At 42.9% G+C, this 23474-nt stretch overlaps 1 protein-coding gene across 8 annotated transcripts in view; it reads left to right on the forward strand.

Moving 5' to 3' along the window:
- WIPF2 (WAS/WASL interacting protein family member 2) overlaps positions 1–23370 on the forward strand; it is a 48659-nt gene extending 25289 nt beyond the window's left edge. For 6 of the 8 annotated variants that reach the window (XM_053212037.1, XM_053212038.1, XM_027033828.2 and 3 more), the window contains 6 exons: positions 6239–6371; positions 7091–7207; positions 7540–8196; positions 16610–16819; positions 18195–18296; positions 18543–23370. In XM_053212037.1, the coding sequence (XP_053068012.1) occupies positions 6239–6371; positions 7091–7207; positions 7540–8196; positions 16610–16819; positions 18195–18296; positions 18543–18583 (1260 nt within the window). In that variant the 3' untranslated portion in view covers positions 18584–23370. Of the gene's footprint in view, positions 1–32; positions 2747–6238; positions 6372–7090; positions 7208–7539; positions 8197–16609; positions 16820–18194; positions 18297–18542 lie in introns of all 8 variants that reach the window. The other 2 variants (XM_053212039.1, XM_015078559.3) reach the window with 2 other exon arrangements.
- The last annotated feature ends 104 nt before the right edge of the window (positions 23371–23474 follow it).

Here is a 23474-nt window from a genome sequence, read left to right on the forward strand (position 1 = left end):
GCTTATCTTGGGTTTTTTTTGGCCTGGTTCAGTATAAATGGAGATTTGGACAAGTCACATCAGAACAGGAACTAGTCTTTTGCCCCAAAACTATTCTACAAAGGTGAGCACAGCATTTCTCTGGCGTTGTTGAGAAAAGGGACGGCAACTCCTGGTTGTTACTTGCTACTGTTTCATCTCCTTTTCTTCCACTCCAAACCAGTTCATCCTAAGACCAAGTCCATTAAGTCTACTACACCATCAAAAAAGAAAGGAGTTTCTTGAAAATATTAGTACAAAGACTTAAAGGTTTGATAACAGAAGGAAAAAAAGCAATGTGGCTTCTGAACCGAAGAGGCAACCATGTTTACTATATGTGGATTGTGATATCTGGTGTTGCATGAGAAAGAAGCAACTTGGGTGCTTTCTCTCTCTCTCTCTCTCTTTTTTTTTTTTTTTTAGATTTTTAAGTAATTTTTACACCCAACGTAGGGTAGAATTCAAAGATCAAGAGTTTCATGTTCTACCAACTGAGCTAGCCAGGCATGCCTGCTTTATCTCATTTTTGTAAAATTTTAAAGCAAAAGAAACTTGAGGGAATGAATATTGTGTGTGTGTGTGTGTGTGTGTGTGTGTGTGTGTGTGTGTGTGTAGCAGATGAGAAATAGTGCCTGAAAGTGTCGGTGTATGTGTGTCTTAGGTATTGAACAGATGAGAGGTAGTGCCCCTAAGGAGGCAAAGTGACTTGCCTAGCTAATTTATTGTAGAACTAGGACTAGAGTTCAGGTCTGCCCACTTGTTTTTTTTCCGTAAGTTCTGGTTTTCAGACATTTTGTTTGAGGGTATGTATGAACCCTCTTTCTGGATGAAATCTTATGTGGAAGCCCAATAAGTGAAATGGAAAGCAGAGCTGCTCTGGTCATAGTGGGATTCAAGGACCCAAAGTATATCCTTGGATCTGTATAACTTCCTGGGTTAATGCTCTGCATCATGCTGTCTTAGTCATTTACTCAGTAGCCTTTTGTTGTGTACTTCATGTCAGAGACTTGGCTTGGCATACAACTTAGAAAATCCAGATAATTTTACTCCATACTTCTTTCTATGTTGCTTGACTCTTTCCTAATAAGATTTATTTATGTAATTGAAAGAGAGGGAAAACATGCAGATAAGAAAAACAGATTAAAAATAATCTGTAATACTATTGGCCAGAAAGGACAATTTCTGCCTTCAAAGGCTCCCAGCACAATGGGTGAAACAGACAAGTCAGCAGGCAAATTCCATGCTACACAGAGATAAATGAAGCCATAAAGGAGCAGGCCTCACCTACCGGCTCTGGAGGGAGTGGAGGCAGTCAGAGGCGGCTTCTAGCCAGGAGGTGATACTTGAGCGGAGTCTTAACAGATGAGTAGCATTTAGCCAGAAAGTGAAGAGTGAGGGCAGGCACTTGGTATTGAAGTAGAACAGAAGGGTGCTGATGTGTGGGAAATCACACCCAGGATCGGGTCATTGCTGGAGGGGTGTGGTGGGAAATGAAGCTGGAGGCAGGCACAGGCTGAGAGGGTTTGGGTTTTTCTCCAGGCAGTGATAGGGAGGTAGTGTATTTTTAGCAGCAGGAATCAACTGATTGGGTGCATTAGAAAAGTGTGGATAGTAGGTTGGGGTTGAGACTGGAGACAGAAGGCTGTTACAGTTGAAAATCGAGAGTTTTGCACTAAAGCAGCAAAGATGGAAGAAATGAAGATGAGAGACATTTAGAAAGTAAAATCTTTTTTTTTTTTAAGTTCGTTTATTTTGAGTGAGAGAGAGAGAGAGAGCGCGCGAGTGCGCGCGTGCATGGAGGAGGGGCAGAGAGAGAAGGAGAGAGAGAATCCCAAGTAGGCTGTTGCGGTGCTTGAACTCACTAACCCGTGAAATCATGACCTGAGCTGAAATTGAGTTGGATGCTTAACAAACTGAGCCAGCCAGGCGCCCCTAGAAAGTAAAATCTTAAAAGAGTTGGTAACAGTTGTAAGACTGAGGAAGAGGAAGGAAGTTGGAATGACTCTAGTTTGGGGGACTGAATGATGGTGTTGTTCACAAAGAGAAACAGGTTTGTGGAGGAGGATATGAACTCAATTTTGGATATGTTTAGTAATGTTTTAATAATTTTCTCTTTACAAAAGTAATGAGTAAGAAATTTATGAACTATGGCTTGGATGCCTGGCTGGCTCACTTGGTGGAACATGGGACTCTTGATCTTGGGGTTGTGAGTTTGAGCCCCATCGTGGGCATAGGATTTATTTTTAAAAGAAAGAAATTGGGGCTCCTGGGTGGGTCAGTTGGTTGAGCGTCTGACTATTGATTTCAGCTCAGGTCATGATCGTAGGGTCAGGGGATCAAGTCCCACATTGGGCTTTTAGCTGACAGCACGGAGCCTGCTTGGGAATCTTTTTCTCCCCCTCTCTCTGCCCCTTCCCTGCTCTCTTTCTCTCTCTCAAAATAAATAAACATTTAAAAAAGAAATGTATTAACTATGGATAAGTATAAAGTATAAATATAAAGGATTATACTTAATCCAGTGATTCATAATAGTTTTGTGTATATCCGTCCCCTCCCTTCCTCCCTTCCTCCCTTTTATCTTCTACTTTTTTAAAAAGGAGGCTGTGCTGTATATACATACTGATTTGTTTTGTTTTCTTTTCCCCTCCCCCACACTGCTATGCGTACTGAGTTCTAATCTGCTCTTACTCATTAATACATCGTGAATGACTTCTCACATCATTAAATGGTTAGTGCTATCATTAAAAAAATTTTTTTTACTGTATTAAAAATGTGGAAAAAATTAGAGAATGCCAATAAAAATAGAAAATGTTAAATTATCAATAATTAACCTTTGTTAGCATCTTACGTTTTACATATTTATGATAGGAAAACTAGAAAATTCAAGTAAATATAGAGAAGTATTACCCCAAATTAACTTTTGTTAGTACCTGTGTATATCCTGCAGATGTTCTATATAGATGTACCTTGAAATTTAGCTACTGCTTTTATTGAGTTCTTTTTATACATCAGGCACTGTGATAAGCTCTTGAAAAATGGTTTTTTTTTTAATTTTTTAATGTTTATTTTTTTGAGGAGAGGGGGGATAGAGATGGGGGAGGGGCCCCTGAAGCAGGCTCTAGGCTCCTGAGTTGTCAGCACAGAGCCCAATGTGGGGCTCAAACGTACCAACCTACCAACCACAAGATCATGACCTGAGCCAAAGTTGGGCGCTTAACCAACTGAGCCACCCACCCAGGCACCCCAAAAAGTGTTATTTCATTTAATTTTCAAAACTACCCTATGAGATAGGTTCTATTATTTTTCCTGTTCTATAGAAGAGAAAATGAATCCAAATCCTCTTAAGGGTATTGTTTTATAATCTTTTTTACTTGACTATGTCACACATTTACTGCTGTGTAAAGATATTTACTGCCACATCTTGAAGAACTTAACTGGCATTCCCTTCTATGCTTGTGCCATCAGTGTTCCCTTATTGAACTTTCGATGATTTTCAGTTCTTTGCTATTATAAACTTTTTTGCAATTATTAACATATTTGTATACTTCTCTAGTTGTTTTTTTTTTTTTTTAAGTTTTCATTTATTTTGAGAGACACACACACACACAGCATGAGTAGGGGAGTGACAGAGAGAGGGAGAGATACAGAACCCCAAGCAGGTTCTATGCTGTCAGTGCAGAGCCCAGCATGGGGCTTGAACCCACGAAGCCATGGGATCATGACCTGAGCTGAAATCAAGAATTGGGACACCTAACCGACCTAGCCACCAGGTGCCCCTCTACTTGTTTTCTTGAAGTTAATTCCTGGAGATAGAATTCTTGTGGTAGACTTTCTGAAGATGTTTGATACATAAACTACTTTCTAGAAAGATCATACTAATCTGTCTTACTCCAGGTGATACAAGAGTACCTGTTTCCCTGAATCATTATGACCACCATAAGACAGTTACTTGTTCTTCACATTTTTTTGAGCACCCTCAGTGTGTCAGGCACTGTACAACAGTGAGCAGTGGATGCTGCCTTCTGCAGCTAGCAGTCTCCTGTTAGAATTTTACCTTTTACCAGTTTCATTGGTAAATGATGATACTGTGTTTTAGCCTGAAAAATTTTTTTTGTGGTTGAATTTTTTTCGTATATGCTGGTTCTCTGATTTCTTTTATGCAGTTCATATCCTTTGCTTATTATCCTGTTGATTTATAAGTCCTCTTTATGTTAATGCTCTATAGATTTAGGACATTATCTGTATGTGTTACAGATGATTTTTTCTTCCAGTATATCATCTGCTTATTATATTCCTAAGTAAATAAAAGTCTTTCGGTCTTTCCCTATTTTAGTTGTCATATTCTTCCCTTTATGTGTTTTTCCATATAGTACTTCTGTGAGGTTTTTTTTTTTACATTTACATTAAAAAATTTTTTTTAATGTTTATTTTTGAGAAAAAGACAGTGCAGGTGGGGGAGGGGCAGAGAGAAGAGGGAGACACAGAATCTGAAGCAGGTTCCAGGCTCTGAGCTGTCAGCACAGAGCCCAGCATTGGGCTCGAACTCATAAACCTTCAGATCATTACCAGAGAAGTTGGACGCTTAACTGATTAAGCCACCCAGGCACCTCTACATTTACATTTTATAACTCAGCTAGAATTTGTTTGAGAAGAAGCTGTGAGGTAGGGGTTTAACTTTATGATTTTTTCCCCAAATTAACCAGTTATTATCAGTAGCTTATATTTAATAATCAGTGCTTTCTGCACTGCTGAAATACACTTTTATTATTTCTTACATAGATCTAGGTTTGTTTATGGACTTTCTGTTTTGTTCCATTTATCTAGCTGTCTGTCCCTGCGCTCCCCTTGTAGTCGATTCTAGCTTTTGGTGGCGCAAGTCCCATTTTCTTAGTTTTTTTTCCCTCTGCTTAATCTTCCAGATGGATTTTAGAATCCTTTTTTTTAATGATTTCCAAAAAATTCCATTGTGTGGTTATTTTTAAAAGCTATACATTTAAAAATTTTGTAAGGAACATGGTATGTATGATGTGTTTCATTTTAGGTATGTGTGGGATATTCATTTGGAGATGTCCTGGAGACATTGGCACACATGGGTATGAAGCTCAGGGCCAGAAGTGGTGACGAGATAGAAACATTAGAGATACTAGGGCTTATCAGTGGTATTGAAACCATGGGACTGGATGAGCTTGCTTGGGGAGGTTTAGATGGAGGCTGAGGATAGGGCTCTGAAATGGCATTTAAGAGGTAGGTGGAAGGTGAAGAACTCAAAAATAAATATATAGGGGGCTCCTGAGTGGCTCAGTCGGTTAAGCGCCTTGACTTTGGCTCAGACCATGATCTCGTGGTTCTTGAGTTCAAGCCCCGCATCAGGCTCTGTGCTGACAGCTCAGAGCCTGGAGCCTGCTTTGGATTCTGTCTCCCCCTTGCTCTCTGCCCCTCCCCCACTCATGCTCTGTCTCTCTCAAAGATAAATAAACATTAAAAAAAAAATTCAAAAAAGAAAAGAAATATGTTGTTGGAAGAGACCATAGGGAAAGTGGGAAAGGCATGGGCTTTACACAATCAGACCAGCTCTGCGTTTACTAACCATGTGACATTAACTTCTCTACACCTTCACTTCCTCATTTTTGGAATAGGAATAATATGGTCTATTTTATAACATTGTTTAGAAGATGAAGTAATAGGGAAGCAGTAAGGTCTGTTAGTTGAGATAAGATGGGCATTTTAGAGTCAGTGTCTGGGTTTGGATCTTTGCTTTCCTATGTACTGGGTGTATGGCCTCAGGGAACTATTCAACTATTCACTTTCCAAATGAGTAATGATAATAATACTTCATAAAAATATTTCAAGATTTAAATGAGCTAACAGAAGTAGCATGCTTAACTTGAGGCATAGTAGGGACTCATTGTTTGCCTTGATACGTATAAAGCATCTAACATACAAGCCCAGCACACAGGTACTTGATGTTAGTGTAGGCCTCCTTTCAGAAGCTTCTTAACAGGAAGGAGACCACACCCTTTGCAGAAGGCACAACAGGGGAAGGACTAAGAAGAATGAAAGCGAATAATGAAAACGTGCATTGGTAGTGATATTTGGCGCAGGGTCTGATTAGGTTAGAAGGGCATTAATGAAATCCAGTTTGGCTTAAGGTATTTATCCCAACCTTGTGGTGAAGGGAACTATTTAGGATGAATAGTTCTATTTTCCCCTCTCCCTCCAGGCAAACACAGAGCCGCCCAAGCTGAGTAGAGATGAGCAGCGGGGTCGAGGTGCCCTATTACAGGATATCTGCAAAGGAACCAAGCTGAAGAAGGTGACCAATGTTAATGATCGGAGTGCTCCCATCCTTGAGAGTGAGTCTAAGCTTCATTTCCTAGTGAGCCACCAGGGTCCCAGGATCAAGCTGGAGACTTGGCTGGCCTGTCATTTTTATTGTTGGGCCTTGAGTGGGAGAGTTTTGTCCTTTAGGAGAGTTTTCTTTGAATGTTCTTTGGCCGTCTTTGCCTCTGTTCATTTGAATATCTTAGAAGTTTCTTTTTTGACCTTTGGGAAGTGTTCTCTGGGGTAAGATTCTCTTCTACTGTAACTAGTGCTTGTTAGGGTATATCTTTGGCAGTTCTCTGAGGAGACCACTGTATTACTAAAAACCACTAAGCTGAAGCCAACGATGATTTCTATAATTGTCACAAGTGTCCATTCAGATAGGCCTCTGGAGAGTTGCTCACACCTGGGTCCCTGAGTCATTGGCCCCCTTACCATCTGGGACTTGGAGAGACACTCCTCTGAGCCTGTCTTTATCCTGGTTTTCCCTCTGCCTTTCCTAAATAAGGGAAGTTTGGCTTCTTTTTCCTTTTGTTCTTTCTCTTTCATCACAGTGTAGAATTTTATCTCCACATGAAGCTGTGGATCTGAGAGGCCTAGCAATTTTATTTTTAATTTAAATGCAAAGGCAAAAGCAAGATTGGTTTGTTTGCAAATTAAAGCCCAAATAGAGGAGGGGTTTCTCCTCAGGATTGACTTGGTCACCAGCTTGGAACATGTGAAGTAAAAACCCTAATGGTATGCTTTCCAGAACCCAAAGGAAGCAGTGGTGGTTATGGCTCTGGAGCAGTTGCCCTGCAGCCCAAGGGAGGTTTCTTCCAAGGGGGAGTGCCGAAGCTCCGACCTGTGGGAGCCAAGGATGGTTCAGGTATCTGAGCAGTACTTTATTAGGATATTTCCCAAGTGCATTAATTTCTAACTAGTCCCAAGTGGGCTATCTAGGGTTAAGGCATGTGGTAGAGGTGGGAGAAAGGAGAAAAGGGAGCAGGGGAGGGGTTACAGAGTAGAATAAAGCCAAAGCTGAGGGATTAAATAAAAATGTGTTCATCTTGTATCAGCAGTATTTGTTAGTGGGCCCTGAACCTGAAACCAGATTAAAACCCAGAACTATACAGGCATTTACCTGCTACCATGCAGGTTACACTAAGGAGGCTGGGTGAAGGATATACTGACCAACATGTATGTATGTTGTATTTGTAGAGAACCTAGCTGGTAAGCCAGCCCTACAAGTCCCCAGTTCTCGAGCTGCTGCCCCAAGGCCACCGGTGTCTACAGCCAGTGGGCGCCCTCAAGATGATACAGACAGCAGCCGAGCCTCACTCCCAGAACTGCCCCGGATGCAGAGACCATCGTTACCGGACCTCTCTAGGCCTAATACCACCAGCAGTACAGGCATGAAGCACAGCAGCTCTGCCCCTCCTCCACCACCCCCGGGGCGGCGGGCCAACGCTCCCCCTACACCTCTGCCTGTGCACAGCAACAAAGCCCTAGCCTACAACAGAGAGAAACCCTTGCCGCCCACACCTGGACAAAGGCTGCACCTTGGTCGAGAGGGACCTCCTGCTCCACCCCCAGTCAAACCACCTCCTTCCCCTGTGAATATTAGAACGGGACCAAGTGGCCAGTCTCTGGCTCCTCCTCCTCCGCCTTACCGCCAGCCTCCTGGGGTCCCCAATGGACCCTCCAGTCCCACTAATGAGTCAGCCCCTGAGCTGCCCCAGAGACACAATTCTTTGCATAGGAAGACACCGGGGCCTGTCAGAGGCCTAGCGCCTCCTCCACCCACCTCAGCTTCTCCCTCGCTACAGAGTAATAGGCCACCACCCCCAGCCCGGGACCCTCCCAGTCGGGGAGCAGGTAAGTGCCTGGAAGCACCTTTTTTTTCTATTAGATGGAGAATTGAGTTAATTGTCTCATCCTTTTCTCCAAAGCTCTCCTTCAGCAATTGAAGAGAAAAAGAATTCACTTATTCAATAAGTTTATTGAGTTCCTTTTTATGTGTCGGACTGTGTTAGGGAAACAGCAATCGATAGAAAAGACAGAAGATTCCTGTTCTCTGGACAGTCAAGCAAATTAGTAAAAAAAAAAAAAAAAAAATTAGAGAAATACAAAGCAGAGAAGGAGGGGAATAGGATCTATGGGGTGGAGGGTGGTGGTGATATTTTTATTGCAGGAGTGGGGTATGAAGTGACAGTCTGGCAAAGACCTGAAGACAATAAGCTAAGCAGTTTCTGGGAGAACAGCTATTGCAAGCATTGAGAACAGCAAATGCAAAGGCCCTGAGACTGGGGACATCAGGGAGGCCATCTTGACAGGACTAGAATGAGTAAGGGGAAGAGCGGCAGGACATGGAGATCAGGAAGCTAGATTTCCTCGAGAGAATACTGCAAGGCTTTATCATGACTGGGATTTACTTGGAGAGATGCACAGCCACTGGAACCATAGGAACAAAGGAGAAGCATTGCTTCAGATTTTATTTATTATTATTTTTTAATTTTTAAAATGTTTATTTATTTTTGAGAGAGACAGAGAAAGCGAGGGAGGGGCAGAGAGAAGGAGACAGAATCCCAAGGAGGCTCCGTGCAGTCAGCACAAAGCCTGATGTGGGGCTCAAACTCACAAACTGACAACATGACCTGAGCTAAAATCAAGAGTCGGGATGCTTAACCCACTGAACTACCCAGGTGCCCTGTTGCTTTTGCTTTGAAAAGGATGACAAACTCCTGTGTTGAAAACAGACTGCCTGAGGACAAAGTTGGCAAAGGAGACTCCTTCCGAGGCTGTTGAAATAGACTGGGCAGATAGGTAGGATCACAGCAGGTTTGGGGGAAGAAGACAGGTGTTCACTTCTGGACAAGTCAAGTTTGAGATCCCTGTTAGCCAAACACCAATTCATTATTTTCTCTTGGATGTCTGTCAGACTTTGAAGTTCAGGGGAGAGATCTGGGCTAGAGAAATTTGAATGATATTGAAAACCATGTGCTGGGGGAGCTCACCAGAGGAGCTGATCTAGGTAGAGAAGAGGTTGAGGCTTAAGGCCTGGGGTCCTCCTATATCACAGAGATATATAGTAGCGAGCAGAGGAAGCTGAGAAAGAGCCTCTAGTGAGGAAGAAAGAAACCCAAGAGAATGCTGGAAGGATGCCAGGATGGAGTCATCAGCTGTGTCCGGGGCTGAAAACAGAATGACATTGGTGTTAGCAACTTGGAGTCATTGGGGGTCCCGCAAACAACATGATACCCTTTAGAGTAGTTTCAGTGGAATGGTGGAGGATGAGGGTAAAAGTCTAACTGGGATGTGTTTGGGAAATCTGGAATAGGAGGAAAGGAATTGGAGATAGCAATGTAGAAATCTCAGTTTGCTTCAAGGGGAGTGGGGTGCAGATAAATGGAATGGTTGCTGGAGGAGGATGTGAGAGTGAAGGTTCGGACCCCTCCTCCCCATGGTGCAGTAGAAGCAGGGGAAATTGCTTGAGTAATGTCCTCAAGAAGGCTAAAAGGAATGGAATCTGATCCATAGGTAGGAGATTGGCCTTAGATAAGAACACCGTTCTTCCATGGTAACCAGAGGGAAGGTAGAATGCATAGGCATAGAAGCAAGTGGGTAGGTGGGTGTAGTGATAGGAACATGCGCAGAGTTTCTTCTGGTTTGTTTCTAATTGGCGAAATGGAAAGCAGGGATATCTGCTGTGAACAAGGGGTGGGGGGAAGGAGAGAGAGGGCATGAGTGGCTGTCTAGGGGTGTGCTGGGATAATCAGCAACATGAAAGGCCCACTCAGGGTTAGGAGCCATACACTCAAAGTGAGATTAGCACAGTGTGTGTCGAGCTGTGCATTTGCAGGTGCTGAGTGGGGCAGCATGGTATTTAACCAGGGTTAGCTTTTTTAGGCATGTGTGATACTAAGGGAGAGTGGGTCAAGGAAGCTAAGGGTTTAGGTCGGGGACTGATTGTAACAGTGGACTTTCGGCCTAAATTGGGTGAGCAGGAGACTAAGGAGCTCTCAAAAAGGTAGAAGAGGTTGTGTAATCTTTTTACAAAATAGCATGACTGAAAGTAGAGTGAGGTAGATCATGAAGCTCTCTGGTGCCTTCCTAGACCCAGGAATTTTGGCTCCCATGTCCTCTTGTATCATTGGACTTTGAGCCACACCCTCCACAAATGGCTTTTGAGCTTTTATTTTATTATTATTTTTTTTAGAGAGTGCATGAGCCAGGGAGAGGGGCAGGGAGAGAGAGAATCTGAAGCAGACTCCACTTCCATCATAGAGCCCAACTTGGGGCTCGATCTCCCGACCCTGGTATGACTTGAGCCAAAATCAAGAGTTGGACACTCAGCTGACTGAGCCACCCAGTTGCCCCGGCTTTTGAGCTTTTAAACAATCAGTCCTTGCTGATATAGATCATTGATGAAGAAATTAAGTGATCCAGAGGCCGTATATCCTGTGCTGCTGGTTGGTGAGGTACATAGAGATTTGTACTCTAGGAGCTGGCAGTCCAGCCTAAGCTGTCATATAGTATCTGGTACGTTCCTGATTCCATGTCTCCTTGGTTTTAGCCATAAGAATCCTATTCCTAAGGTGGCCTTTGATTCTATAAAATTTAGGTTTAAAAAAAGTCTTTTTAACTTAGGGACTTAAAAAAAAACTCTTTAAGTAGAGCCCATATCTACCTAACTCCATCCAGAAATAGAAGTGCGGAAAAAAATGTAATTTCTGTGGGTTGAACTGAGTAATTTTAATTTATTTCTCAATTTGATTCAATTTAATTTATTTTAACTAGGCTGTCGGCCTAAAGTGGGGCGTGAACTCACTACCCCGAGATCAAGAGTCACATGCTCTACTGATGTGAGGCAGCCATGCGCCCTGAACTGAATAGTTTTAAATGTCTGTGTACTTCTTGCTTCCCACTTCTCAGTTCTTTCTTTGGGGTTTCTTTAGAAGAATGTGAAGTTATGAGCCTTGTTCTTCTGTCACTTAGCTATCACCAACTTTGAGGCCTGGTGGAGGCCTCAGCAAGCTTTCCTTTTTTTTTTTTCCCCTTTCAAATTTTAATTTATTTGTTTATTTTGAGAGAGAGGGAGGGAACGTGAGTGGGAGAGGGGCAGAGAGAGAGAGAGAGAGAGAGAGAATCCGAAGCAGGCTCCCCACTGTCAGAGTAGAGCCTGATGTGGGGCAAATAAATAAACATCTAAAAAATAAATTGGGGGAGGTGCTTGGGTGGCTCAGTTAGTTAAGTATCCAACTTCTGCTCAGGTCATGGTCCTGTGGTTCATGGGTTTGAGCCCTGCATTGGGCTCTGTGCTGACAGCTCAGAGCCTGGAGCCTGCTTCGGATTCTGTTTCCCTTTCTCTGCCCCTCCACTGCTCACTCTTGCACTCTCTCCTCTCTCTCAAAAGTAAACAAACATTAAAAAAAAACTTTCATATAAAAAATAAATAGGGGTGTCTAGGTGGTTCAGTTGGCTCAGGTCATGATCTTGCAGTTTGTAAGTTCCAGCCCTGCTCCAGGTGAGCTCGAGCCCCACTTCTCTCTCTCTCTCTCTCTCTCTCTCTCTCTCTCTCTCTCTCTCTCTCTCTCTCCCCCCCCCCTCTCTCTCCTCTCTCCCTCTCTCTCCTCCCTCCCCCCCTTCTCTCTGCTCCTTGCTCACTTGCGCCCCCCCATAAATAAATTAAATAAATTCAAGTTAATTAATAGTGTAATACTGGTTTCAGGAGTAGAATTTAGTGATTGGTCACTGACATATAACATCAAGTGCTTAACACCCATTTAGCCCATCCCCCACCCACCTTCCTCTATCAACCCTCAGTGTGTTCTCTATCATTAAGAGTCCGTTAGGAGGGTGCCTGGGTGGCTCAGTTGGTTAAGCATCCAAATTCAGCACAGGTCATGATCATCTTACAGTTTGTGGGTTTGAGCCCTGCATTGGGCTGTGTGTGGACAGTCAGAGCCTGGAGCTTGCTTCGGATTCTGTGTCTTCTTCTCTCTGTGTCTTCCCCAGCTCATGCTCTGTCTCTCTCTCTCAAAAATAAAGAAAACATTTAAAAAAGTTTTTAATAAAAAAGAATAATTTAAAAAGTCTGTTATGTTTTGTTTCCCTCTTCCCCCCCCTTCCCATATGTTCATCTGTGTTGTTTCCTAAATTCCACACGAGTGAAATCATTCGTTATTTGTCTTTCTCTGAATGACTTATTTGGTTTAACATAATACACTCTAGCTCCAGCCACATTGTTGCAAATGTCAAGATTTCATTCCTTTTGATGGCTGAGTAATATTCCTGTGTGCATGTGCGCGTCTGTGTGTGTGTGTGTGTGTGTGTGTGTGTGTGTGTGTACACACCTTCTCCATTCGTCAGTTGATGGACACTTGGGCTGCTTCCATATCTTGGCTATAGTGAATAATGCTGCTGTAAACATTGGGTGCATGTATCCCTCTTTGAATTTGTATTCCTTGGGTAAATACCTAGTAGTGTGATTTTTATAGGGTAATTCAATTTTTAACTTTTTGGGAAACTCCACACTTTTTTTCAGAGTGGCTACACCAGTTTGCACTGCCACCAACAGTGTAAGAGGGTTCCCCTTTCTCTGCATCCTCGCCAACATATGTTGTTTCCTTTGGTGTTAATTTTAGCTATTCTGACAGGTGTGAGGTAGTATCATTGTGTTTTTGATTCGTATTTCCCTGATGATGAGTGATGTTGACTATCTTTTCATGTGACTGTTAGCCATCTGAATGTCTTCTTTGGAAAAATGTGTATTCATGTCTTCTGCCTGTATCTTAACTGGATTGTTTTTTGCGTGTTGAGTTTAAGTTCAACACTTATTTTGGATAGTTTATTTTTCAACACTATTTTGGATAATAACCCTTTATCAGATATGTCATTTGTAAATATCTTCTCCCATTCCATAGGCTGCCTTTTAGTTTTGTTTATTGTTCCTTCTCTCTGCAGAAGCTTTTTATCTTGATGAGGTCCCAGTAGTTCATTTTTGCTTTTGTTTACCTTGCCCCCGGCAACTTGTCTAGGAAAAAGTTGCTCCAGCCAAGGTCAAAGAGGTTGCTGCCTATGTTCTTCTCTAGGATTTTGATGGTTTCCTGTCTCACATTTAGGTCTTTCATCCATTTTGAATTTATTTTTGTGTGTGGTGAAAGAAAGTGGTCCAGTTTCATTCTTCTGCATGTCAGTAACCAGAGCAACAGTTCTTAGAGTGATAATACTGAGAAAAAATTGAGGTATCTTAATCAGAGATCATGTCAGTATTGGCTCTCTTTGTTGTGTGACATTGGGCAGATCTCTCTGATTCTCTGGGTTTGTTTCCTCTTGTGTTCACAGTACCTTCAGAGGTGGTTGTAAATAAAAGTATGTATGAAAGTGCTTTGTAAACAGTAGTATGCTGATAACTGTTAGTGGTTTTCCGCAAGGATTTCCAGGTAGTTCATGGATATATCTCTGTTACTCAATCATATTATGACAGTATTATATGATAATGTAGTTTTGTTTCTATATGAATTATTTACATTTAAAAAAGCATGGAGTCTTTTGTCTTCCCAGAGTGCTCAAGGATCAAAAATTGCCATGTGTTGGTCCGTAGAGTTTCTGAATTTTTTCTTTGCAGAGTAAAATACTATTTTTAAGGGATTTTTTTTTTTCTTTTAAGAATCAATACTACCCTTCCCTCAAAATTAGGTTTATCTTGGTCTACAAAAGGGTGATCTCCCACCGCAGGGTTTCTTTTACAAACTACTTCTTTCTTAGGGTCCTTGGGTCCCAGCTCTGTCACTTGAAACAGTCTTAAAATTGGATGTGACAAAGAGCCCAGAAACTTATTGGAGATGGCAGAACCTGGTTGGGATGCCTGGTCCCTCAGGGAGGGTGCCAAAGGAGCAAGCAGGCTGCTCTTGGTCCTGCTCTATTTGGCCAGTCTGGGTTGGCTATAATCACTGCCACCTGCCCAGTGTCTAGCTGGTGTCCTTTTGAGCCTGGCTAATATTGCCTGTCTTACACTTCCTGGCACTGCCCTAGAGTAGAAACAGACTCTTAGGGCCCTGAGAAATCTGGGTTTTAGAGAAATATTTTGAGGGTGACCTGAAAGGGCTTTGGTTTGGGCAGATTTGAAATGCAAATAAGGCTCAGAGATCTGCTGCTAGGTGCTATTAAGGAGATTTCTCTTTTATTATTGCCTCTAATAGCCCCTGTCATACTTAAACCTTGAAAAGAGGGAGACATTCAGAGTGTATTTTAGGAGAATTGCAAACCAACATTTACTGGGCCTACAGTGCTGGACCCTTTGTCTACATACATCATCCCATTACTGTTTTATGCTTAGCTGTGGTCACTCTACAGAAATTCTGACAGTAATTTAGAAGGAGTAAATTGAAGATACACTCTTGGGGTACCTAGCTGGCTCACTCAGTAGAGCATGTGACTCCAAGGGTCATGAGTTCAAGCCCCACATTGGGCATAGAGTTTACTTAAAAAAAAAAAAAAAAAAAAAAAAAAAGATACACTCTTTCTCACTAAACTAGTGTTAAGCTGAGTTGTCTCTCCATGTATTATTTAGGTAACAGCTATTTATTGGATATGGCATTGGTGCCAAAAGACACACTTCCATCTCTGTGGGTTACAAATTTTGGGGGGAGATAAAATACATAGTACTTGGTGGTAGTTATGAAAAGCAGAGTGGGCACAGTGGAAAGAGCAGATGTGTGCTGAGTCTGTTAGATCTATGGCCTCAGACAAACAGGCTGAGTCCCAGTTTCCTCATTTGTGAAATGGGGATAATACCACATAATTTGCAGGAGAGACTGAAGAGTTTTTAAAGATTTAATGCATATAAAGTGCTCAGGACAGTGCCTGGAATATAATGGAAATGAAATAAATGGTAGCTACTATTTTTGCTAGTTAATGAAAAGAATAGAATAATATAACATAAACACCTTAGAACCTATTCCAGTGATGTTGACATGTCTTCAGACGTGTTTTTTATGTTCTACTTAGTGGCACATTTTTGTCTTTTAAGAGTGAATTTGATTTTTGAAAAGACGTAAGTACGAATATTTTTATTGGTAGTGGTACGACCTCAGAAACGAGATATGAACATCATATAATATTTATGGATGTGTCTGATTAGAAACTGGGTTTGGAGGCAATTCCCAAAGAGGCATTCCCAATTTTTTGAGCAATTAGATTATCATTGGAGATATGTAACTTCTGCAGATGAACATACTAAACATATTTTGAGAATCACTCATTTTAGTATGTACTACTAAGTGTTAGAATAAATGACAGAGCCTATAAATGCTGTGGGAGAACAAAGAAGAGGGGATTAGAATAGAGTGCATTGCTTTGGGAAAGCCTGTAGAAGATAGGGCTTGAGTTGAACCTTAAAGAGAGGTAGGGTTTGTCAGTAAGGGAAGAGGGATGGTATTTCCGAGTCTTTTGGGCCAGTCACAAGAGCAAAGCGTATGTAGTTTGGTTTAGTCAGCAAATGTTGATTGCCTACCTAACTGTGTGCTGTACATTTGGCTGAGCTTGGGAACTCAGATGAATGGACAACTGCTCTGACTTAGTGTCCTGGGGAAGAGGCACATAAAATGAACAACTATAATACAATATAGTAGTGTAGTAGAGAGGTACAGAGGCAACAGTGTGAGTGTGGAAGAGGGGCACCCAACCCAGCCTTAGGAATCAAGCAAGGAAGAGGAGATGGTGAGATCAGGCTGACTGCTGTGCTAAGTTACTGTGTAAGAAAGGAAGATGATGGGATGAGACTCAGCTGGGGTTGAAGCTAAGGATTTGAAACTTCATGATACAGGAAATGCAAAGTCCTTGGAAAAGTTTGAGCAAGTATTTGGGGACATTAGTGAGTTGGTATGCAGAATGGATTGGCATGATAAGAGATGAGAAGCAAGGAGGACATTTGGGAAACTTATTGCAATAAAACAGGCTAAATACGAGAAATCTTTGAATTAGAAATGTGGAGGAAGGTGTGGAAAGGCAGGGAAAAGAACACGAATAGGCAGAGTTCTTGGCTGACTCGTCACAGAAAATTAAAAAGGTCACACATTCATTCTGAACTTTGGGATCTGATAGAATGTTGCTGCTGTTAAATAGGGGTGACAGGAGGTTGAGTATGATACTTGATATGCTGCCCGGGTGCTCACAGAGCCTGGCTCTTTGGGAAGGCACCAAGACATTTAGTGTGTGTCTCTTAACCCGCCCCCGACTCCTCACCATCTCTGCATCGAAGTCTAACTGCTTTGGATTTTCGTTGCAGCTCCTCTACCCCCACCACCCATGATCCGAAATGGTGCCAGGGATGCTCCCCCTCCCCCACCACCATACCGAATGCATGGGTCAGAACCCCTGAGCCGAGGAAAGCCCCCACCTCCTCCCTCAAGGACGCCAGCTGGACCACCCCCTCCTCCTCCACCACCCCTGAGGAATGGCCACAGAGATTCTATTACCACTGTCCGATCTTTCTTGGGTGAGTAGCAAGCTGTTTTAGTCTCACCGTTCCTGTGGTGACTTCACTAATTCCAGTGGCCACTCTAGAATGGGAATGGTCACTGGGTACCCTTTGTTGACAGCAGTTCTTCTCCTAACTTCCTCTCGGATTTCTGGGCCTTTGCAAATTGACATGCCTTTCCTTTTGCAAATTCTAGGCATGATTGCTTTGGAAGAGATTGAAGTAAAATCAGTAGGTGTTGTGTTAATAACTCCAAAGCCACTCTCTTGCTCCCCAAGGATCATTTGTGATTAACTTTTAGGTCAGAGACTTTATCCTCTTCAGGATTATTCAGGCAGGAATTATGTATCTTCCTAGGAAGGAGAGGGCCTTTCTGGACCTTTAGAAAACAAACAAAACACACCACTGTACACCACATTAATCTAATAATACAAAGCCACTGCCTAGCTGTGTTACTTTGAGGAAGCCATTTCATTTCTCTGGGCCCCGCTTCCCTCATCTATGAAATGAGGGGGTTGAGATCAGGAGTGTATCATATTTAACTTTTCAAGGTTATAAATGAGTCTTAGGCCCCACTTAAGAGGTTGTAATTCATTAGGTTTAGAATGGAGCCCCAAGCAAAGGCTGTCCATAGGGTTTTCTCAGACCCTCTGTTGAGGACCCCTGGAAAGATCTATACAGCCCCATTCGACCCTAACACTCTACATTCTTTAATGGTTAACTCTTACCCGCTCCCGCTCTAGTCTGTTCCTAATAGGTGGACCAGGGTTTTTGGAATGTGAGTGAGTCACGCCCATAGAAAATTTGAGCCGCCTTGTAGAAGGGCCATGGAAAGTGGGAGTGGGGGCCGTGAGAGGGCTCTCCCAACTGTGTCGTAGAATTTAAATGAGGGTAATTTGGACCAGAGGGGAATTATCTGGTCAGATCTCTCACTAGCTCGTGACAAAAATTCCCGTTTTAGGTTAATGTCTACCAATCTGTAGATTCAGTTCAGTTGGTTTCCCATGGTGACAGTCTCTAAGATGACTGAAACAGAACTGTATTTCTTTCTCTTCCCATGCAAACAGCTGGGCTCCTTTCATGTTAAGTGTGTGGTTTTTGGTGGAAAGATTTGAAGAACCAATTCAAAGATTGATTCCTTTTCATTAGAAAGAGCCTTTCATTAGAAAGATTCTTTTCATTAGAAAAGAGCCTTTAAGCACAGCCTCTGCATATGAGGTGCCTAGAAAGATGCTCTTGCTGGCCTCCAGAACCTTGGTTTAGTGGGCCAGGCGGGCCCCTCATCGTCCATCAGAATGCATGGGAAATTAGCAAGGGGAGGGTCAGAAGTGGTACGGAGTATGTGGGAGCACATGAAAGAGTGATAGGAATTAATTTTTTGTTCTTTTCCCAGATGATTTTGAGTCAAAGTATTCTTTCCATCCAGTAGAAGACTTCCCTGCTCCAGAAGAATATAAACACTTTCAAAGAATATATCCCAGCAAAACAAACCGAGGTGAGAAGAGCAGCCATGAAAGTTTTTCCATAATTCCATTGAATGTAGAATTGGTGTGTTTTTCTTAGGTTAAAATTTGCTTCTCCTCATCAGTGTTTTCTTAAGAAAACAAAGATAACAACAAAACCAATCCCTAAATTTTAAAGGTTAGCTTAAAGAGCCTGTTTCTTATTTCAGGAATGTTTGGGTTATTCAGGGTCTGGTGGTTGACCTTCTGTATGTGGTTTTCATTTTTATATTTTTCAGCTGCCCGTGGAGCCCCACCTCTGCCACCCATTCTCAGGTGAAACCTGGCTTGGTCCTGTTCCTCAGGATAAGGATGGACCCTCTCCTGTGCTCAGATGGTCCCTTCCATTCCCCTGAAACCTGCATGAGAGCTCCTGACGTGTTTCTCCAGTGCAACCCACCTCTAGACACCAAGCGTCCTCCCCACTCACCTCCATCTATGCATCTCGTCTCTAGACTTGGTGATTGGACTCTTTATATTGACAGGAGGGTCTCAAACCCTGCATCCATCCCTCCTCTTGCAAGCCCTGCTAGCCAGATGAGGAAAAAGCTTCCATGTCTCCTGCTTTCCTTTTGGGGAAAGGTGCCTTGTTGTGATGAATGAACTCATTGTTGGAGCAGGGTGGAGAATGGTACTCCTACCTTCTCCTACCCACAGTGGGGGAAGCTTGGCGAGTATATTCTATTTCATCATTCAGGAGGCTGGCATGGCCAGGACTTCTGGGGGGTGGGCATTTTTAGTGAAACAGGAAAGGAATTTGCAGAGAAGTGATCTGTTTTAAAGGTCATGTTTGAAAAAAGGGCAAAGAAACGGTTCTGCTTTCTTTTTAGGGGTATTTTGGTTTTGTTTTCACCCCACCCCATGCCACCACCCCAGGGAGAAGTTGGATATTACAAATACTAAATACTAATTAGTTGAACTAAACATCTAATAATAAGAGAGGGTGAAATAAACTGGGGATCCTTTTAGAGCTAATCAGTTTCTGTGCAGCAAAGGGACCAGGAGCCATTTGCATCCTCTGGGAATCCCTGCCCATTTCCTCAGGGTGCTGAGGCTGAGGGATGTTTTTCCTCTCTGCACTGCCCACTCCCTCAAGAGAAAAGTCCCATTTTTTCGTTCATTACAGATTCACATACTCCAAAACCTGCAATGGGAGATGGGAAGATAAGGCCTTGGCCTTGACACCTGGCCCTTTTAGTCCTGCTCAGAAACTTCAGCCCCTCATGGGTGCTCCAGGATGACAAGGGAAGGGTGAAGCACCTCATGGAAGGGATCAGCTCTGTGGACTTCGAAGGACTTTAAGGCCAACTTATTCCAAAGTTCACAGCCCATCTGGCTGAGTATGTTCTTTCTGTTCCTTTCTCCACCACTCTTGCCTTCCCAAGACTGAAGGGGTTATACAACCAAATAGAGAAGGGTGAGGAAGCTTATGGGGATAGTCAAAGATTCCTCTGTGCCAAGAAGCACAAAGACTTTGGTGAGGTGTGCTTCAGTCCAATTGATCTTCCTTGGCAGTCAGCAATATGTTTCTTTGTCTTCCAGTCCTGGTTAAAGGGCACAGAGGAAATGGGTCCCAGTCTAGGTAGGAACTGAGCTTGGATGGTGCAACAGGGACTTCACCATTCTCCAGCAGCAGGATGGGGCTCCTGGGTTCTACACATGGGTTGGTTTGGTTTGCTACAGCTCTTGCCAAGTGCAGAGACTGCTCAAAGCTTGGAGTTAGAGCAGGAGAGCCAGGGCTATTCCTTGAAATGGATGGGGAGAGTCAATTAAAAATTATCACCAGGTACATCAACAGGCTTAAACTGCCTTAGGAACCTCTCTAATCTGTTAGATCACAGACTAAGGATCTGTGCCTGGTGCCCAGTGAAACCCAAGTCTTCCCAGTGCTAGATGGGAGAGCTCTCAACTTGGGTTATTTGTATGGGGTCTGCTATCCTCTGCCATCCCCTGGACTACATTGGCCCTTGGGACAAACCATGGTGAGGTCTGTCACCAAACTTTTCTAATCATTCTCTTTATTGTTTTTATTTTCAAATCTGTTAGCAGTTACCTCCCAGCAGTATATCCCTAGCATCCTGAAGCCAGGATAGCTGAGACAGGGCACTAGTGGAGGGAAAAAGAATTACAAGAGTTAATTCTGCAGCAGAGTTCCAGGGAGATGTTGACCAGTTACTGAACTTGGACTGTGAAGTCTTCCCATTTGTTTTTGAAATGGGAGTTGATGCCTTTTGTACAATGTTATCAAAGTATATCTTTTTTTTTCCTCCTTTACTCAAACATAGAGCATCAAAATGAGTATCACAAGTAAAAGCCAAACCCCAGCTTTTCATTGGGGCTGATAATCTTCCTCCTCTGTGACCTGCTGTCCCTCATATTCCCCAGCATTTGGGCTGTGTCACATGGGTATTGATTGTATTCCCATTTTCTTGGCCTCATGAAAAAAGGCCTGGGCCTAGATCTAATCAGAGGGATTTTCTTCTTGAGAGCATGTTGATGGCACAGTACCTATTTAAATGTCTTTTGCCTTATACGTTATTTGGTCCCTCTGTCAATAACAGATTTATTGTCATGTATATTTACTATTGAAGAATGGGAATGTGATCCTCATAGTTATTGATCTATTTTATATGTTGTAAAAAGCTTGTAAAATAGATTTAAGGTGGGCTGGCTGCAAGAGCACTAAAACTTCTCACCTTTTAAACTGCTCTTTTTATCTGCTTGTGGGAATTTTGTCTCTTCGGTGGAAGATTGGGTGGTCTCATGTTGAGACTATTGCCCAGTCCCATTAACCCCCTTATTCCCTCCCAGAAGGAAGAGACATTGCCTAACTAAGCATCAGGAATCTGTGTTAAAAGCCCTTGTGCGGGTTTGGTTTTATGATGTTTTTCTCTAGTGGGAAAAACTTAATTGTTTCTTTCCACCCTTTCTGGGAAGCAGAGCAGTGGCTTCCAGGTTTTTAAATGAGCTAGATGCCCCTCTTCCCTCTTTTTTGGTCACCAGACCTGGATCGAATCACTTTGATATTCCAGGTATGGTTTTTTTCTGTTGTGGGGATTTCCTCCAGCTGCAGAACCCTATCATCCTCACAGCCTGGGCTCCCAGAGTGTGGGTTTAGGGCTACCCCACCTGATGGATGTGAGGCTGCTGTCTCCAGAAATGCATCCCAGCACTCCTAACTGGCAAACGCAAGGAGACTAGCCGCTGGCCATTGCACTGGGGGCTTCCCTCCCCCGACAGCTTCCCAACTTGAAGCCCAGATTTACCTCCAGGGAGAGGTGAGAAAAAATTGTAAATAGACTTGCTACAGAGCAACTCAGGGTTGGGGTGTGTTTTAATTCTCCTGATCACTTGAAATAATCTGTAGGCTGAGTGCTTATGGGAGTGGGGGAGAAATGTGACTCCAGGGTCCTTCCCTTCCGCAAAGCTCTGGGGGTGGAGTACAGGGCATCTGAGGCCCTTTGATGGCACTACACTGAGCTGTCTGTCCTTCTGGAAACCCAACCTACGATCAACTGCAAATCCAATTCTTCACATTCCAGTTGTAGCCTTTCTTTCCCTACTGAATCTCAGTCCCTGGCCATGTGGTCAAGGTGGCTTTCTGTAAGACACCCTGATTTAGGGAATGGAAGGCATTACAAGTCTGCCTTCAAGACTCATCTCTTAAAAGCAAAATGTAACAAAATTACAGCCACCTTCAAGATACATACAAAAAGAAGGATAACTTTAACTGAAGGAAGGATTTGGTTCCATTCAACTCCACGGTCATTGTGCCTTTACTTGTGTTAGAGTTCTCTGCTTTCTTCCTCTCTCCCTTTGAAGCAATTAAAATCTTCCTTGATAACTGCTGTTTCCTTCTTTCTACTCTTGTTTCTAACAGCTTAGTGGGTTTCCTCTAATTGTCTTAAATCTCATTCCACTGATGGCAGAGGGGCCAAGCCTTCTTTTCTCATGTCTAACCTTTGTCCTTTCCCACGGGGACCAGTGTGAAAGTCATAGTCAACACTGAATAAAAGACTAGAGTGACATGTGTGGCGTGCGTGAGTGTGTGTGTCTGTCCATCTTTGCGTGTGGGTCAGTTTATTTTCTTTTTAAAAAATAATTTATTGTATGACTTATTTTGGAGTTCTACTCCAATTACAGTACTCCCTCACCCAATTAGCAGTGATTTTGCCCCCTCCCTCCCCACAATGTATAGTCTGGTCTCAGGTTGGATTCTTTGGTACATTTCTTTCTTCTGGATGCCGTGCAGTTTAATTAAACCTTGCTTAAAAACAAAAACCTGAAAACTGTGTACTCTTGTCTGGAACGCCGCCTCAAGTGGTGGCATAGAGAGGGGAGAAAATCCGTTGCCTCCAGTGAGTGTAGTGGTTTGACTAGGACCTCTGAGAAGGTAGATGCACTGACTTGGGCGGAAGCATCTGGTAGCTGGAGGGGTTTTCCCTCCTCCCCTCCTGCTGTTTTGAATACCACAGTTCATTAGCCATGCTCACCTGGGTGATTCTGATAGATTTGGTTATCAATGTTTGCCACCTACCTGATTTCAGGGGACCCAGGAGATGCTCTGGCCTTGTCCTCTCCTTCTATCTCTTAAGCTTCTTTCTACCTGTGTTGCATGGCAGTCTCAGACTGAGGTATGGAAGGAAAGGTGGGGGCAGAGCAGACAGACTATGCGTGTCTATTTTTATTGTTTTTTTTTTTTCCCTTTCCTGCTTTTTGCATTGAAATCTTAGCTGGCTTTCTTGAACTTTGACTTGGGGTGTAAAAACTGAACCAGACATTCTCTGCTTACTGTGGTCAGCTGACATAATCACCACCAAGAGTTAATGAGCTTACCTTGCACTTTTCATCACTAGGAAAGGTCTTGAAATTATTTCCCATACTGATTCATTATGGGTGTGTGTATGAATCACTTTCACATAATTTTAGATATGAAAACATGTGAGAGGGAGGGGGGAAAGGCCTCCTTTCATTTTCATCCATACTTAACAGATTGGCTGAATCCCTGATTATTTGACCCATCATTGTTATTAATATGATTAATAAACTACCTATTTATTGATTTAATTGTTCCTCCTGTGACTTTAAATAGCCCTCAAATAGATTTTGTGTGAATGACCCTCAGCTTCACTTCCTAACCCTGTAAGGTTTTCTCTGTCCTGTTTGAGATG

This window comes from Acinonyx jubatus, chromosome E1 (assembly GCF_027475565.1).
Source record: "Acinonyx jubatus isolate Ajub_Pintada_27869175 chromosome E1, VMU_Ajub_asm_v1.0, whole genome shotgun sequence".
Classification (NCBI taxonomy): Eukaryota; Metazoa; Chordata; class Mammalia; order Carnivora; family Felidae; genus Acinonyx; species Acinonyx jubatus.